This window comes from Microchirus variegatus (assembly GCF_963457635.1).
Source record: "Microchirus variegatus genome assembly, chromosome: 1".
In the NCBI taxonomy this organism is placed as follows: Eukaryota; Metazoa; Chordata; class Actinopteri; order Pleuronectiformes; family Soleidae; genus Microchirus; species Microchirus variegatus.
Window position 1 is genome coordinate 5,092,160 of NC_139802.1, and position 18,193 is coordinate 5,110,352.

General features: G+C 39.6%; 1 protein-coding gene across 4 annotated transcripts; it reads left to right on the plus strand.

Annotated features, from left to right (window-relative positions):
- Nucleotides 1–1,927: 1,927 nt before the first annotated feature.
- Nucleotides 1,928–11,842, plus strand: pdp1 (pyruvate dehydrogenase phosphatase catalytic subunit 1). Of its 4 annotated transcripts, none has more exons than XM_083890191.1 (9): nt 1,928–2,027; nt 6,231–6,520; nt 6,614–6,781; nt 7,612–7,823; nt 8,115–8,196; nt 8,622–8,716; nt 8,809–8,977; nt 9,069–9,287; nt 9,847–11,842. In XM_083890191.1, the coding sequence occupies exons 2-9, from the start codon at nt 6,269–6,271 to the stop codon at nt 10,225–10,227; spliced, it is 1,578 nt and encodes a 525-aa protein (XP_083746317.1). In that variant the 5' UTR covers nt 1,928–2,027; nt 6,231–6,268; the 3' UTR covers nt 10,228–11,842. The 4 variants fall into 4 exon arrangements, with proteins under 4 accessions (XP_083746317.1, XP_083746316.1, XP_083746314.1 ...); XM_083890190.1 differs by having other exon boundaries at nt 1,961–2,042; XM_083890188.1 differs by lacking the exon at nt 1,928–2,027 and adding an exon at nt 4,160–4,383.
- The last annotated feature ends 6,351 nt before the right edge of the window (nt 11,843–18,193 follow it).

Genomic DNA, 18,193 nt, shown 5'->3' on the forward strand with positions numbered 1-18,193 from the left:
TTGTGGTTGCTTCATTAGCCGTTTCATTACCTCACATGATTCAGTTAGTTTGTTGGCCCAGAGCGCGTGCGGCTAATTTCTGCCGCTTTTAATGGAACAGCCGACTGTTAAACGCTCAAGACTAACTGCCTGCCGCGGTCTTCACAGCGCTGTCTGTGTACTGAACAATCATCATTTTATATGGTGTTTTTAAATAATGAGTAATCTACTAATGTGTTTGTACAAATAAACAAACAAACTGGGAATGACATTGGCTTTTGCATCATGTGCTGTGTGTGTGTGTGTGTGTGTGTGTGTGTGTGTGTGTGTGTGTGTGTGTGTGTGTGTGTGTGTGTGTGTGTGTGTGTGTGTGTGTGTGTGTGTGTGTGTGTGTGAATGGGTGAATGAACATGTCATGGCAGAACATGGTGGTGCACGTGACATAAAGCATGACTTGTCACAACTCTGCTTGACACAACCTTCCCTCCATGGTCTTTTATTTAAATTCCCAGCAATTTCTTCTTTTTTTTCCTTTTTTTTTTTTTGCCTATCCTTGACTAGCCCCTCCTCCTCCTCTTCGTCCTCACCTGCCTGCCAGGGCTGCTGCAGAAAGTGTTGTCGTGAGTCATCTCTGTATCCCATCTCTGTGGGATACAGGCCACAGATTGTTTGCTGCTCTGAAAAGACCATGGACCGACGGAAATGATTGTACTCTTATTATTTAGCTCAAAGAGGCTGTGACACACGCACAAAAACACACCACATGTGCGTGTGCCACATGTGCTGCCACGGTCATGTCTCCTTTCAGTCCATGTGCCATGTTTGTGAATTACGTGTGTGCGAGAGAGAGAGATGAGTCACAGAGTGGTTTGTTGCAGATTTCAAGAGCCGAACAGCAAAAACCTTGTCAGAGGCAGAGGCACGCACTGATTTACAAGCCTCATAACGGCAAAACCCAACATGGAGCCTCTTCACTGTTTATGTCTGTGCTTTCTCTTCACTTGTATCTCAGCAACACGTTCCACAACACACACACACACAGTGAGGAGAGAAGGTGGAGTAAAGACAGGATAGTAAAACTGTGATCGAACCTCACCGTCTTCATGTATGTGACGTGTTGTGGAGAAAAAAAAAACATATCCAAATATAGAATTACTAATGGATATATTGACATGAAGGTCACATTCAATAATGATCACGTGATCAGATTGTGTAGTTAAAGGCCACGTGACTAAAATTGGTTCAAAAAAGAAAAAGAAAATCCATAAATAGGATGCACACATAATATTATATATGAAAATAGGCAGCTATAATAATAATATTTAAGGATAACTCACTCACAGTGAGATAAAAATGAATATATTATGTATAACTGCACACGCACTTAATCATTACTGTTGCAGTAGAGAATCATAATTTGAGTCTATTTATAAAATAGTCATTAGTATAATTAATCCAGACGTATTAAGCCAAATGATAAATAATTGTATGTATGTGCTTATAAATAAATGAATGCAATGATGGTGACTTCACTTACCTCTGTAATCATGAGGTGACTTTTCTTCTCAAATCAAATACAGTTCAGTACAGAAGTCACACAAGTAGAACGTTTCTGAAGTGTTTTGATTTTGTCAATCGAAAGCCTGAAAATATTCCCTTTAAATTAAGAGATGAACAGGAACTGAGACCATTTAGATTTCAGTTGCTGTGATGCTGTGTGTCAGAGCATCACTTGTTTGTTTTTTTGTGTTGTTGCACATCCTGCGTCTTGAGCGCCGGGAACAATCGCGTAAATAAACTCCACTCTTTATTTATCAACAACTCCTGGAAAAAGCATGTGTGCTGCAGCGGATATGAGGTGTGCGAGTGACCAAAGAGTGATGCGGAGGTGTTTTATTTCCAGTAAACTGTAACTTAAACCCACCACAGTTGTTCTGTACAGTCACAGGACGTCCGTGTGATGACGACCAAAAAGAGATGTTAAAGTCGTGAGGAAGGACTGCCTTTTCTTTTCCTCTCCCCCTGACTGTGACTGTTGATACAACAAAGTGAGTGACGTTACTGTGAGTAGTTTGTGTATTCAAATGAACAGGGTTATTTGTCAATTTAGGCAGACATTAATAAAACTTGTGTAAGAGTTTGAATTCAGTTGATCTTTGTCAGATATTTTCCACCCATATTATGTTACTCTAATAGAAACACGGTGGTTTGGACCTTGCAGATTACGTTGTTTATATTTAAATTATTTATTTTTTTTGGTCTTAATAAACACTTGGAGGGGGGTTTTGCACAACAGTTCCGGAAAAAGTGTGTGTGCTGCAGCAGAAATGAGGTGTGCAATTACTGAAAATGTGAGGTGAAGAGGTGTTTATTTCCACTGACCTATAACTTTAAACCAAACATGTGATGGTGTTCAAGTCGTAAAGTTCAAGTCTCCTCCTGTGACTGTGAGCACAGAGGAGCTGAGTAAACCGTGTAATAAAATGTGCAGGATTTAAAAAGAGTTCTGGTCAGTTGAGGCTGGATATTAACATGTGTTGTGTAAGAGTTTGGTTCCACATGATCTTCGTCTGGTTTTTTCTTCTATTTACTTTACTATTGACACTCTAGTGTGAACCTGTGCTGTCTTTAAAGGTGCATTATGTAATAAATCTAAAGCAACTGATCGTAAAATCCTCCTAATATGTCACAGAGACTCGGGAATAATGTTCATATAACAAACTGAACTCACCAACAACAACAGTACAGCCAAAATATTCACATTAAAAAAAATCTTTTGCAGACTGCAAATCATGTTTATGTTTTGAAATCATGTTTTGGCATGTGGCGCCACCTACAGCCGACTACCAATCATTGCAGTCAGTAGATTCTCAGCTGCCAAGGTGGAGAAAACTTAACCTAAAAGACCTCGGTATTTTGAATTTCAGTGTAGTAACCATTTTTGGCCACATTCTTACATATGGCGCCTTCAAATACTTTAATTTTTAGTCTCAATGATCACTCACAGAAGGTAACAGCAGTGTTGTACTGTAACAAAGCACAAATACTTCATTACTGTACTCAAGTACAAAATTCTTGTATCTGTACTTTACTTTGTTATTTATATTTTTCAAGCAACTTTTACTTTTACTCCACTACATTTCCTCTAACTGCCTTTAACTTGCACCTACCACTGAGCTACCATGGCTCAACTCCTCGCTTTTTAATACTTTTACTTCTAAAACCAGTACATTTTAGAAAATTACTTTTGATACTTAAATACAGTAAATATCATGTACTTTAAGACTTGTACTTAGTAAAATTATAAAGAAAAATGTGACCTCAACGTCTACCAAAGTCATTTATCTGGTAAGATACTTGTACTTTTACTCAATTTCCTTTAAGGTACTTTATATAAGACTGGTTAATATTTAAGTTGTGTCATTCACATTTAGTCACTATATGCAGCACTTTATAACTATAACACATCTCTTATCCACACATCAGAATGTAGACTAGTGGTGCTTGAGATGGAACCCGGACCTTGAGGTTGGAAGACAAACATCTTTACCTCTGAACCACAGCTGCTGACGAGTAAAAATTATTTGTAAAGTAGTTAAATGGTGCATAGAATGTGTTGGAAAAGAGTAGACACTTACTATAACAGTAGTATAATAGTATTTTAGACATTTTTAAATGAACAAAATTTAAAGTATTTACCTTTTTATATATATTTACTTCAGGGTTTCTCAATCCTTGTCCTGGGGATCCACTTAATAATAATAATAATAATAATAATAATAATAATAATAATAATGCATTTTATTTGAAGGCACCTTTCAAGACACTCAAGGTCGCCGACCCTTAAGTGGGTCTTCAAGTAAAACCTTACATAAAAAAAGATAATTGGGCCTGTATGTATTTAGATAACTACATTATTACTATGAACTGACTAGATAATCTAGGTATTTGACTAAATGCAGGCCAAGACCAGAGGGCTCAATACATGGCATAGTGTATAAGTTCAATTAAGTATTTAGACACCCACTCATCTATACAGAATTGTCGTTTTATAACACTGTAAGTAGTCATGGGTACTGTATTTTTACCAACATTTTATTTAAAAAAAAAAAAAAAGAATAATAATTATATATATATATATATATTAATCTGTTTTTGCTCCAATTGATGGCACTATTTTCCTAACAACTGATAGATAACCTTGGACACTTGATCATAATGATACTGTAGCACCATCTACTGGTGGTTAAGTTAACTACATCTAAAGGGTGTTGAGCGGTGTTGAGAGTGAAGGCGGGGCGCTCCAGAAGGACAGGCGGGCACCCGTAGTAAAAGGCACGGGCAGGAGCTGGAATGGTGTCTGAGATATGAAGTCCGTCAACTTCTTAACGTCCGTGGGTTAAGGTAAGAGTCGGTTTTGCTTATTGCTGGTTTGTTTTGTAGTCGAGTCTGGAGCTTTTTGAGCACATATTACCCAGTAGGACGGTAGTTGTATGAGCGTTAGCAAGGAGGGGCTGTGGGTGTTACCGAGCCAAATGTAGCCGCGGTTAGCATGGATTTGGGTGCACTGTTCGGATAAATGCCGCACTCTGCATCTATTTCGAGAACGTATGTGTTAATTGCATATTGAGGTCGTGTCGTGGCAGCATTAGTGGGTTCTGAGCGTCTGTGTTGTGACTCCAGCTAACAGCGCTGCTGTACGTGTAGCAGAAGAGGGAGGAGAAGCTAGTAATGTCAACAAACACGGCAACTTTAGTGCAGAGCTCAGAGTTGGAGCAGGCCCTCTGGGGCTGACTCATACACTGAATTTGTCCGGGTTTTTGCTTCTCCACTTTTCCCACAAACACTTTCCCCAGTGGGACCTCGGAGGGTGTCATCACGGAAACTTTTGAATTGCGTTTTGTTTTTTGCAGCTGTCATGAAATAGCTGCTGCTGCTGCATAAAGTCTGAATCGAGATAGATGTCACACTGACCTGCTGAAGATACTCTGATTATAACGAGGACACATTATATGGAGATATGTCGGTCTGTATCCAGTTCATGACCAGACTGAACATTTCTCAAGATCTAATGTCAGCAGGGCTGGAGGGTAATTTTAGCCAGTCATGCTGACCTTGGAGAGGCACCTGCTGGTGCCACCTCCCATTCACATTCTCTTCACACTTAAGGGCAAAATCGTGAATTGTCCTTTAATTTAGTATTTTTGCTTAAATGCCCAGTGTGTAAGAATTGGTGACATCTAATGTGGTAAAATGGCAGATTGTGATTTTCTTTGATTGTGTTGTAAAGTTTCCTTTTTAAAATGCAAAATGCATGCACTAGCTGATTTGTCCATTGGAGCTGCTGTGGAACATGGTGGTACAGGATGGCAGCCTCTACAAAGCAAGGCTTTGCCGAAAGGTTTAGTCTGAGGCTATGAAGATTCAATTAAGCATATTTTAGGTGATTATACTCCTATACAAGTGTACTTTTTTGTAGTACATTCAAATATGGCCAATAAACCATTCTACATGTTACACACTTGACCTCTGAGGCTATGTAATAAATGAGGCTATGTCATGTCAACATCTAACTAAGAACATCTCACAACAGCAATTTGGAGGATGAAGGTTGTGAAGCTGATGATCTGTATTGCATCATAGATAATCATATATCAGCTACTTGGGATGTGCAGAAATGTATTGAAATGCATTGTTAGCCAATTTACTATATACAAATAGCTATAGCTTCAAAATACAGAACACATATATACAGAATACCTTATATAGGTATTCAAAAGAATGTGAACAGAATGTGCTCTCCACATAGAGTACATATTTGCCAACATACTCACCACCTTGGGCCTCTACTTCCATTCCTGTTCTTCGTTTCCTCTTCTGGTGTTTTAAGACTTTAGGTTATGTTAAATGTAATGTTATATAATACCGCAGAGGCTTACCAGGGGTTAATGATTCTACAGAGTTTGGAAACATGAAATACCTGATTTGCTTAAGGGAAAGTCCTGCGCTACAGTCTCAGGCTACCATGTTTTGTTTTATTAATATATGCTATACTATATGCATGATATGCCATAATAAATATACACTAATTCTCACTTTATTGAAACACATTATATCACAAATGTTCTGGTCTGTCCCAGCTTTATCACATAAATCGTCTGTTGACACATGGTTTGCAACTATCTCTGCTCTAGATGCAGCTTCCTCATTGCTCTGCCTCTGAGTACTGTCGGTATTTGTCTCTTCAATAGGTGCAAACACATCTGAGGTCTTCAGTGCACCATCAGCCATGCCCGTGACAGCTCAGCTGCTCAGGGCTTTGCCCCGTAACAAGGTCTTGGCCTCCACTCTGTTACCATGCCAAAAACTCCAGGCCCATTTCGTGCCCATCACCCAGCGACCAGCCTCAAGTCGGCCATCCCACATGTGGCAGAGTCACCAGCACTCAAGAGGTTTCCAGACAGCCTGTGTGCTCCAAAGCTACATCCTCACGCCTCCACAGGTCAACTCCATTCTCAAAGCCAATGAGTACAGTTTCAAGGTTTGTGGAGTCATTCCGGTCAACAGAAAACAACTGAACTTCTACATTCAGGTTTTCATCTTACCATCTGTAGCTGTTGTGTTGTGATTACAGGTACCAGAGTTTGATGGGAAGAATGTGTCATCAGTGATGGGTTTTGAGAGTAATCAGCTGCCAGCCAACGCCCCTATAGAAGACCGTCGCAGCGCTGCTACATGTCTGCAGACACGAGGGATGTTGCTTGGGGTCTTTGATGGTCATGCTGGCTGTGCCTGCGCTCAGGTAGAGTTAATGGTGTTATTATACGCGTTACCTCAGCTGTTGTTTACTCTCGATTTCCTTATAGAGTAGGTTTTTTTGTGTTGTATAATAGCTTAATTTTGATGCTTGTTCAAGTGATGTGTTAGTGTGCAAATGAAAAATTAGTTTATTGTCTAAGTTGGACAAGATGGGCAGAAATATTGTCATGATTAAATATTTTCAAATCAGATGATCAGTAAATAATTATCACAATAAATTTGAAAATTTAAGATAAAATGTATCTGTGGTTTTATCAGTGGTATAGACAGAGTAACATTTCACACATCTGAGGTGGAACATTGATAGAAATTTTGTACTCTGTCTAACTCTCTGCATAGTGCATAAACATTATATTTATATATATATATATATACTGAAACTTGGAAGAATATGATATTGTGATATATGTTGATATTAAATTATTTTCCAGCCCTAGTCCAAGTGTTGCTTGGGACGTTCGAAGGAACTTGAATTACTACTGAGGTAATATCAATAGTCAATGTATTTATTTAGTATAGCACACGAATAAAACTCACAGTGCTTGGCGAGAATAAATCTTGTTATGATGGTTAATCCTGCATCAGGCCTGGGGCGTATTACAGGCGTGTATTTATATGTTGTATTAATATAAGAATTTCTTTCTTTTGTTTTTTGTACACTTTGAAATAATTTAGTAATTGGAGCATACATTTGCCCAGGTTTGATTTGACAAATAATTTCATAAATTATCCCCAAATAATTATGCGTTAACTGTTGTAATGCACCACTGTATTTGTAGAAGAGTCAAACGTCCAACTCGTCATTTCTGCTAGGCGCTGAGTGAGAGGTTGTTCTACTACATAGCTGTGTCCCTGCTGCCCCATGACACTCTGTGTGAACTGGAGGCAGCAGTAGAGAACGGCAGGGCCCTCAGTCCCATTCTGCAGTGGCACAAACACCCCAATGACTACTTCAGCAGGGAGGCTCAGATGCTCTACTTCCGCAGCCTTCGAACCTACTGGCAGGAGTTAATAGATCTCACCAGGTGAGTGATCCAATTCACGTCAGTCTCACCATTATGTTGTGAAATACCAGACATTATTTCTTGTATAATACCCCTCTAGCATATGGCGACCGATACCATGACGCCATATGTTAGACGTCAAGACAGGATGGAAGTATCTTCTTACAGTTTGCTAACATTTTAAAGTGGGTTTTGTGTTCCTCTGCCACATGTCCACACCAACACTGGCCTGTGTGTTTAGCCAACAACACTGTTATAGGTCTCTGTTGTCACTCTCTGGCTTCTCAAACATTGCTCTCTTTATTTTTTCAGTCCTGGAGAGATTCCAGACACTCGCGAGGCTTTGTTGGGTGCTTTCAAGAGGCTGGACAGTGACATTTCTCTGGAGGCTCAAGTGAGAACTGTGTGCTATCTGTGTGGTTGTTGATGTTTGTTTTTTTGTTAAATGGACTAACTACGATGATCAAATAAATATCTGGTTTCCTCCTTGATTTGATCTGGTAAATAACATTTTGACTTGAGCATTGCTATAGTCCTTTTAATTGTACTGTTAAAATACAGTAAACTAATGTCAAATCCATTCAATCGAGCATAATTTGCTGCTTTACCAACAGTGTTTTTACCTGAAGGCAGTGCGTATACGTACATTGTATTAACAGTACATTTTTATTTTTTATTTCTGATTTTAATAACAAATGAAATATCCAGGCCCAAAGTCAGAACACCTTAACATTTGCTCAGGTGTCATTGACTCTGCATGTAATTGAAACCATGCTCCATATCCTGCATGGAGGCTGACCGTTTTAATTTGTGATTCAGGTTGGAGACCCAAGTGCTTTCCTGCACTACTGGGTTCTGAGAGTGGCCTTTTCTGGAGCAACAGCTTGCGTGGCTCACATTGATGGATCAGACTTGTACGGAGTACATATGAAACTGATATTTGCTGCTGTGAAAAAGTTACTTTGTATCTGTAATTTTTTTGTGCTTCTTTTTTTTTTTAATAAAGGTTTATAGCTAATGCAGGAGATGCTCGCGCAGTTTTGGGAGTGCAGGAGGAGGATGGTTCATTCACCGCACACACACTCTCCAATGACCACTGTGCCCAGAATGAGGACGAGGTGTCTCGGATACGAGATGAACACCCTCCATCAGAGAGAAAGACTGTGATACGACAGGTACCGCAACAACTCATTTTTTAAACTAACCCATTATGCTTGTTATCACACCATTTTATTAACCCTCCTTTTTTTTCCCTTTCAACACAAGGACCGGTTACTCGGCCTCCTCATGCCTTTCCGTGCATTTGGGGATGTGAAGTTCAAATGGAGTATTGAGCTGCAGAAGCGTGTGTTGGAGTCTGGACCCGATCAGCTCCATGAAAACGAACACACCAAGTTCATCCCTCCCAGCTATCACACGCCACCTTACCTGACAGCCGAGCCCGAGATCACGCACCACAAACTGCGACCACAGGATCGCTTCCTGGTGAGAGAAGCTGCACCGTTTCAGCACTCACATCTGTCCTGATGGGCAGACTGATTTCTCCTTCATAGTCAAGTTGTCTGGGGGAGCAACAATAGACAGAAAAACAGAGATGAGGGTGGTGATTCAGAAGTCAGTTTACCTGTCTAAAAAAATATGCTAAAATTAAAGTAAGACACATTTTTGGCTTCTGATGCAACCACTGGCACCAGATATATCACTAATAGCTATTTAGTTCTGTACTGAAACTTTACATTCATGTTAATGTATTACACTGATTGTAGTAATAGTAATTCTACCAATTGTACTATGTTTCCTGGATATTACATTGGAAACTGCACAGTATTATTATCTCCAGCAATATTATCTCCTTGTTACTGCACCGTTATTATTGCCATTACTACCCTGTGCATTATGTTGTAGTTGTACTGTAGCGACGTCGCACGCGTCGTAAGCATTTCCCACAATCTAAATCTAGTGATGCTATCTTCAGTGACTCCAGTCATAACTCTGACATTACTCTCATACGGTTGATTCCAACGCTCTTCTGTTCATCCTGCAGGTGATCGGCTCCGACGGCCTGTGGGAAACCCTCCACAGACAGGAAGTGGTCCGTATTGTGGGCGAGTACGTAACTGGAGTGCACCAGCGTCAGCCGCTCAAAGTTGGCGGGTACAGGGTCACCCTGGGAGAGATGCAGGGGCTCCTTGAAGAGAGGAAGGCTCACTTGTCTTCGGCATTCGAGGATCAGAATGTGGCGACTCACCTGATGCGCCATGCGGTGGGAAACAACGAGTTTGGCACAGTGGACCACGAGAGGCTGTCAAAAATGCTGTCGCTACCCGAGGAGCTGGCCCGCATGTACCGCGATGACATCACCATCATCGTCACTCACCTCAACCCTCACGTGATTGGAGCACAGAGTCGGGACGTACCATCCTGAGCTGATTTCTCACGGACGAGGACACACACACACTTGTGTAAATATGTACTTGCAGCTCTAAACATAAGCACACTCTGTGGCCGTACTGACCATTTGTTTTAACTCCATTTGTGTACAGGATTTGTATGTTTTTATTCGTTGTTACAGAAGATCTGGTTCCTTATTTAAATCTGGATTGAAGTCTCTTGCGTAACATGTTATTTATGGTGACATTCTCCATCAACCATTTTAATACACAGTTGCACACTTGAGTGAGAAGCTGTTACAAACTATTATTTGTGCCAAAAGATTCTACCACCTCATTTACATGACTGAAAATGTAGAAATTCCAAAGAGGGTTAAATTAAGGAGCACTGTTGTGATCTGCTTGTTTTTTCTCCCTGATATGAAATCAATGCCTGATAAAAAAAAAAAAACACTCTTTTTCTGTTGTCCAGCTGAGACATAATATGTATCCTAGACACAATCTCTAATACTCGTCAACTATTTACATCTGAGGGGCTGATGTTACGACAGATAGTGTTGCACCTGTTAAGTTGTTGTTGTATTTTCACTTTGTTGTGTGATATTTTATTTGCACCATTCAAGCATACACATTTTGTTTCAGTATATACCATGTAGTGAGTGTTTGGATGATGATGTTGCCTCCAGCACACTGGATTCTGAGTTAAACTGCTGATGTTGAGCTCACATGAATTGGACATTGACATCCACATTTGATCAGTGTGTGATATAAATACACTTGAATTACAGTTGAATGTGTGGTAGTTCAGGGGTTCCCAATCTTTATATGATAACAGGGGAATAGCAAATGAGTGAGGAAAAAAAGATTTCTGTTACACAAGAATTTACTTGGAAACCACTGAGATGGAATGTGGCTCAGCTGCTCATGTTTGGAGCAGTATCAAGGCAACAAAAATAGACATTGCTTCATTTCTAAAAGGTCACAATCTTGAAATGTTAAAGCACTAAGCTAGAAGTTGACTTGGTGTCAAATCCAGTGTGCCGGAGTCCAAAGCAAAACTCTCCAAATATTACGGATTGTTTTTTGCAATAAGCTGTGAACTCAATCTCTGTAGTTGGCCTGAGCTGTGCTTCTTCTGTGGCCATATCCCATTGGACAATGTGCTGCCTTTTTTGTGAATGAAGTAGTAAAAAAGTGAAGTATTTTTCATTTCCCACCAGGTCAGAGAAAGAGTAGAAGATCTTAATGTGTGTCAGTGAACCTGTCAGCAGCTGACCGTCACCACAGTCACCATTGTTGTTCTCCTCCAAGCCCAGATGAGTTAAAATAAACCTGTTCATCTTGCGTTTATGTTAGGTCAATATTACTCTGGATAACCTTTTCTTCCTGATTTTACTATTATTATCAGTGGTAGCAGCAGTGAATAGGAGACCCTTCTCCTGATGTTCCCCAGTTAAACACTACTCACATGGTTGTGTGTTTTCACGCCCAAATGAATGAGCAGACTGTGCATTTGATTCAAGCGGTTTGAATATTATTAAAGTTATTTATTCAGCTGTAGTTTGATGTCACACATGGTAATCTGCAGTTGTATGTATAAATTGTAATTTGGGTGGCTTATGATTGAAATAAGGAATGGTGTAATAAAAATGCAGAATGGAATACAAAACAGGACGTCCTGGTTGAAGATAAAGTGTCATGGTCAATGCCAGAGATGTATAGTAACAAAGTAGAACTACTTCACTACTGCACTAAAGTTAAAAACATACATTTTCCCCCCTCCTACTTCCACAAGTAAGTTCCTGTTTCTATCCACACTAAAATACAACAGATCCCTGAAAATGTCAAAAATAAAAGTACCTATTCCTGTATGTTTAGGCTAAAACAGCAATTTTCAGAATAAAAGATACCGTGGATATAGCTTAAAGAGGAGTATGTATATATGAATATATGGGTGGGTGTATGTAGGTATGTGTGTCTGTATATGTATATATATATGCATAATGTATATGTGTATATATACATATAGTTATTATTATTATTAGTAGTAGTATATATTTAAATAATTAGGAGGAAATTTAGGAGGGGAAATTGGAGCCAGACCCGCACGGTCAGTAGATGGCGGTAAAGCCCCATAATATTGTTGGCCAACCAAGAAGAAGAAGGAGCAGCATATAAAGAGGAGACTGATTGGTTTCTGACATACCTGCTCATCCCAGGTGTTTTTCCAATCAGCTGATGACCGCTGATTGCTTTCTCCTCCTCTTATTTAAGTTCCTCCAGTCAACAGCTCCGTGCTGTTACTTTGAAGAAAAGCTGCATAAACGAGCCAAACCAAAAAAAAAAAACGACGCGCAAAAAAGTGATGCTGTGAACTGCAGAAATTGTTTCAGGAGGAGGGAACCTGTGGCGGTATTGTAATGCACCATATCGTTGTTTTCCAACCCAAAAAAGTTCAAAATAAGAAGTAGGGAACTTTAAAAAAAAAAAAACCCTGAAACAAACAAAAACTACTGCGGTGTGACGTCAGACGCTGAAAAGGTGACCGCGTGCACCAGCTCTGTATAAACACGTACCAAGGAGCTCCAAGATGGCGTGTTCGACCTGGTCCAGATTGGTGGTCCGTTCAGAATGGTTAGTAACTTGTGTCTGTAACTTTGTTATCTTAATGGTGATTCTGTTTGCTGGATTATTTGCTCAATATTAGCCTTAGCCCAATGTTGGCTAAGCTGTGCCTCATTTTCCGTTCAAATCTGTTGCTCAATGTCAGATTTTGCTCGAGCTGTGCTTCATTGTGGGCTCAATTTTGGCTTAGTGTTGGCTGTATTTGCTCAAAATTAGCCTTAGCTTAATATAAGCCACACTCTGTCTCCATAATTGGCTCAATTTAGGCTTATTGTGCGCTTTTACACTCAATTACAGCTTTGGCTCAATGTAATCTGAATTGTCTCACCATTGGCTTAATTATTAGCTTAATTATTAGCTCAATATTAGGCTTGGCTTATTGTGCAATTTATACCAACTAGAAATGTTTGAGCTAGCAGTGGCTGTTTTTCTATCATATTGAAAATGCTATTTTGCTCCCATATATTTTATAACGTGAAATAATGAAATTCATTATTTAAGATTTCACGTTGGACTATTTCATATTACATTTTATTATTTGTCCACCAGGTGGTGCTACTTTTTTCCCATTCAAAGCACATATTTCTTGCTACTGACATGATAAGTGTGCCACGATTGATGTTGGATAATGGTGTATGTGTTTTATAAAGAATGTGTGAGTGTATTTTATGTCCAACTTCATCGCTTTTTTTCTTAGATCACGCTCGGTGTTAGCACTTGTAGTAGCACTTCATAGATGGCACAGCGGCTGTAACCAAAACAAAGTTGAACCATGTCTGTACCTCATACAACCACATTCTAGAACACCTGACCTACTTGTTTTACACCTGTAACGGCAGAAACTTGAACATTGTCGAGGTTGGACACCGGACTCAAACTTTTTTGTTTGTTTTTTTCCCCCAGATTGATCTTCATGAAGATCTTCAAATTGTAGGTGTCATGATTTACTTCTGGGTGGCCGCCGTGTCCCCACTCTTTCTTATATCTAGCTATATATTCATCTGCATTGTCCAACATTGCCACGTTCTTTCTATTCTCCTGCTTTCCATCTGTCAAATAACTGAGGGTTGTACACATGGAGCATTTGCCACAGGTTGGTTTTGAATGTTCCTGGTTAATCTGGTCCTCGTAGGTTATATTTTTGTGGAACTGCTGAGATAGTGATTTGAAAGGATGAGTTGTGTGACTGATGCAGTGTTTGAAGTTCTCTGGCAGCTTGTCTGAAAGAATGCAGTGTTGAATGGGTTGTGGCTGTGTGTGTGAGACTGACTTGTACTGACGTTAACCTGACCTTTGGACCAAGACTAACACTCCGATTTTCTTGATTGAATGTTGAGATATTCTGAGAATAAGATTCTGTTCAGCAGTTCACATTAAAGTAGATGTTGTCTGTTGTGAAGAGAAGTTGTAATGCACTATCATTTCCTTTTTAGGTCTGTCGACAAAGGGTAAGACCATATTTTTTTCTTTTTTGGGGGGCTACCTTGTTGGACTCCATGTGTGGTAGGGTTTGTAGAGTAGGGAAATGAACAAAATAACTTGTTGTTTCTTGAAAGTGAAGGTACTTAGGTGTCGGCAACTGACTTGCTTGTCTAGCTGTCCACAGCTAACTACTGAATCACACCAACAAAGGTATGCAAAGAACACGCCTCTCTATGGAGGAGTTTTCTTGCCTTGTGGCATGAACCACTTTTTCTTTCCAACTTTTGGACTTTCCAACAAAGTAAGTGACACACAGGCCCATGTGCCAATCGCTCTTCCGGCCACTGTGCCGATCTGTCCTGGCCCTCGTGCCGTTTCTCACTTTAATGAAAATGTGTCTCTAAAATGAAAAAATTATTTAGTTTTTGAGGGATAGTGTATTAAATATATGGTAGGAATAAAATGACTGTTGTGCCTTGTATGCCATGTCACAAGGCTTAGGCTTTTTGGCCTTTGTGCCTTTTTTTAATATATATATAAATATATATATTATTCTTTTCCATCGTGGCCATTAATCACCTGTTAGCCCTAGCACGCAAAATAGATTCTGGTGATCTACAAACATTAACTGGCTTTGTCATCCCATAATGCAAGTAGGCAATGACGGCCGTTTACCCTCACGGCCTATTTGTATTATTGTATGTCTGGCCTTGCGCGTCTTGGGTTTTACATAGGCCAACATGGATGCCAATCCATGTACGGTAAGTGACTAACCCTAACCATACTTTCCTCTTGAGCATCATGAAGAGGAGCACCAGACATCTGTGAATGTCCTAATTAGATTGCGTATTAGTTACTGTAAAATTTCAAACAGTACGTGCAGTTTTTCTTTCATGCTTGGCCACTGTGCCGTTACTATACTTGCTCTGAGCTTTTTCCACATCTGTCTCTTGATTCTTCATGACCACTGTGTCATGGCTGTACTGCGCCTGTGCTAGTCTATAATTTCTCATCTGTTGTTCCTTCTATGTTTTTCTGGTAACTGGATTGAGTGTGTGTGTGTGTATGTGAGAGATGACTGACTTGGACTGACGTTAATCTGACCTTGGGACCAAGACTAAAACTCTAATTGACTTTACTGGACCTGGTGAACTGGTCTCGGTCTGTCTGTATCGTGTCTCTGGTGTCCAGATTTAGGTCTCAAGTTAAATGGATGATTTAAAAGTTGATTTAAGAGTTTTCTTGAGGCGTCTGATTTCTGCAGGATATTCTGGTACCTTGTTTTTAAATGGCTGAAATTTTTTGGTCTTGAATCTCTGTTCTTATAGTTGGAACTTGGAAGCTGATGAATCATGTAGTAAATGCATTGAAGTTTACTGTAGCTTGTCAAAAAGTGTTTTAAAGTGCTGTAAAAATGTAGTGATTGATTGTGATGAGAGCAGGTATTCCTTTCCTCTCAATTTGTAATTGCTTTGATAAGATAACTGGTTCCTGATTTGATTATGAAGCTAAACTTTGATTTATATGCAAGTGTAGTCACATTAGATGTTAGGTGTTATTCAGCACATGGATAATGGTATGAAATACTTTAAATCTGGCATTTGTCGGCACACTTTTGATATCCGTTTAAGTCTTAAACTTTATGCACTGCTGTCAGCCTTTGTAGTCACTAACTAATAATCATTTATTTTATTTATAAAGCACTTAACTTTTTTTAATCTCAAAAGGCAACAAAACTGTAATTCAATATTAATGCTCACTTGTCTGTCTGCCAAGTTTATTTCCCTCTAAAGACTGGCTTTAAACCTTTTTGTGTTCACAAAGCCTTTTTGCGCGTCATGTTTGGAGGCCTCCCAGCAGGGGATTTCTATGTTCCCCTGCAAAACTCTGCGTTACTCGTCTTAGGGATGCAGGGCTATCCTGCATAGTTTCTTTCATAAATGGGATTGTAGGTTGCAGGTTTAGAGCGCGTTTCGTATCTTTAGGAGGAAACAAACCTGGCAGAGAGACAACTGGGATTATTTAAGGTTAAGCGAAATTGATACAACTTTTATCTTTTGATGTGACAAATTGAAATAAAACCTTTGTGGTTAACCCTAAAGTCATGTATACTTGTAAACATAAGTGGTTTTTGCCTCTTATTTGTGAAGCTGGCAGCTGGTGATAGGGCTTTATGCCTTACCCAACATGAGGTTGTTGATAAAGCATAAGGGTTAACTACTCGCCACACTAGCAAGTGTCTATGGTCTATAATTATTATCTGTGACTTTCTTTCAAATTCAAAAATGACCACTCGATTACACAATGTAGGTGGCTTGTCGAGTCATTAGGATGATGTTTAATCCTAATGTCTTGGTTGTTTGCATGAGAAACTGTTATCTCCACTGTCAGTGTAGCACAGGAAAGGCAGGTATAGTTTAGGGAGGGCAGCCGTTGGTGGACCCTGACTGGATGTGAAGACCTGTCACACTTGACCAGGTGAGCTACCTGAGGATTTGGTCTTTTTTTTTTTTTTCCCTTGTGACTTATCAAATTCTGCCTTGTTTATTAGAGATGACGTAGGCTGCAGCAGATTTCTGGATCGGAGGACTCCAAGTTGGACACTGCGACCTGGAGAAGTCCTGTCCTGGATGGCTGCGATGAGGACCTCGCCGAACATGAACCGACCCTTCTGCAATGAGGACTTTGCCCAAGAGGAACCGACCCTTCTACGATGACGCCTCTTTTCCACGGGATGTCTTCAGGTACGTTCTTCAGATGGTACTCCATTTGTTTAATCCATATTTACTTAATACTAAAGTGTGCTGCCTCTTTATTTATTTATTTTAGATGTTGGACCTTGCCAAACTGTACACATGCCTCAATGGCTTCTACGTCACTTGGCCCAACGAGGATAACACCGTAGAGACATGGACACCAAGATTTTTTTTTTTTTAAATGGACTTTACCACCTAAAGCCAGAAAACCAGAACCCCTGCAATTTAATCTTAAACTTTATTAGCTGCCATCAGCCTTTGTAGTCGCTAACTAAACTGGAATTCGATATTAATGCTCACTTGTCTCACTGTTTATTTCTTTCTAAAGACTGGGGTTAAACCTTTTTGTGTTCATAGTCTTTTTGCGCGTCATGTTGGGAGGCCTCCCAGCAGGGGATTTCTAAGTTCCCCTGCAAAACTCGGCGTTCCTCGTCTTAGGGATGCAGGCCTATCCTGCATAGTTTATTTCATGAATGGGGTTGCAGGTTTAGAGCGCGTTTTCGTTTCTTTAGGAGGAAACCAACCTGGCAGAGAGACAACTGGGATTATTTAACTGAAGGTTACGCCAAATGTTAAAAATGTCATCTTTTGATACGATAAATTAAAATAAAACCTTTTATTATGTGGGCTTAATCCAGAAGTCATGATGTTTAGAAGATTAGACTGAATGGTTGCATTCACAACCTACACTGCTACTTGTAATGATTGACATTGAAAACCTGTATTTATTGCCCTCTCTATATATATATATATATATATATGTGTATATATATATAAACGTATCAATTAAAACTTTTGTTCTCAACTTTATGGTTGACTTGTATTATTTTTTCAGTGGTTCTGTGATGAGACATGTTACTGTAAACTCTGCACCTTTTGACACTGCTTCAAGTGTCCGTTTGATCTTAACCAGAAAACTCAAACCTATGGCTTTTTGAATTCATATTCACCAGATCTCCTCGTTAAGATCATTTTTAGATCATGATTGTATTACTACAATTAATGGTATTAAAAATGTGGCCCTTGAACTCAACTTCTGTTTTAGGATTAAGGATATGTTGACCCTGAGTAGCAGTTTAACTGCTTGCATTTGACCTAAACGATGGTCACAAATGCAGTTTGCTGCAAGAGAAGTTTTGGACAAAGGAACCAAATGTGCAATCCAACACTTAAACTAAATTAAAGACAATGTAAGGCC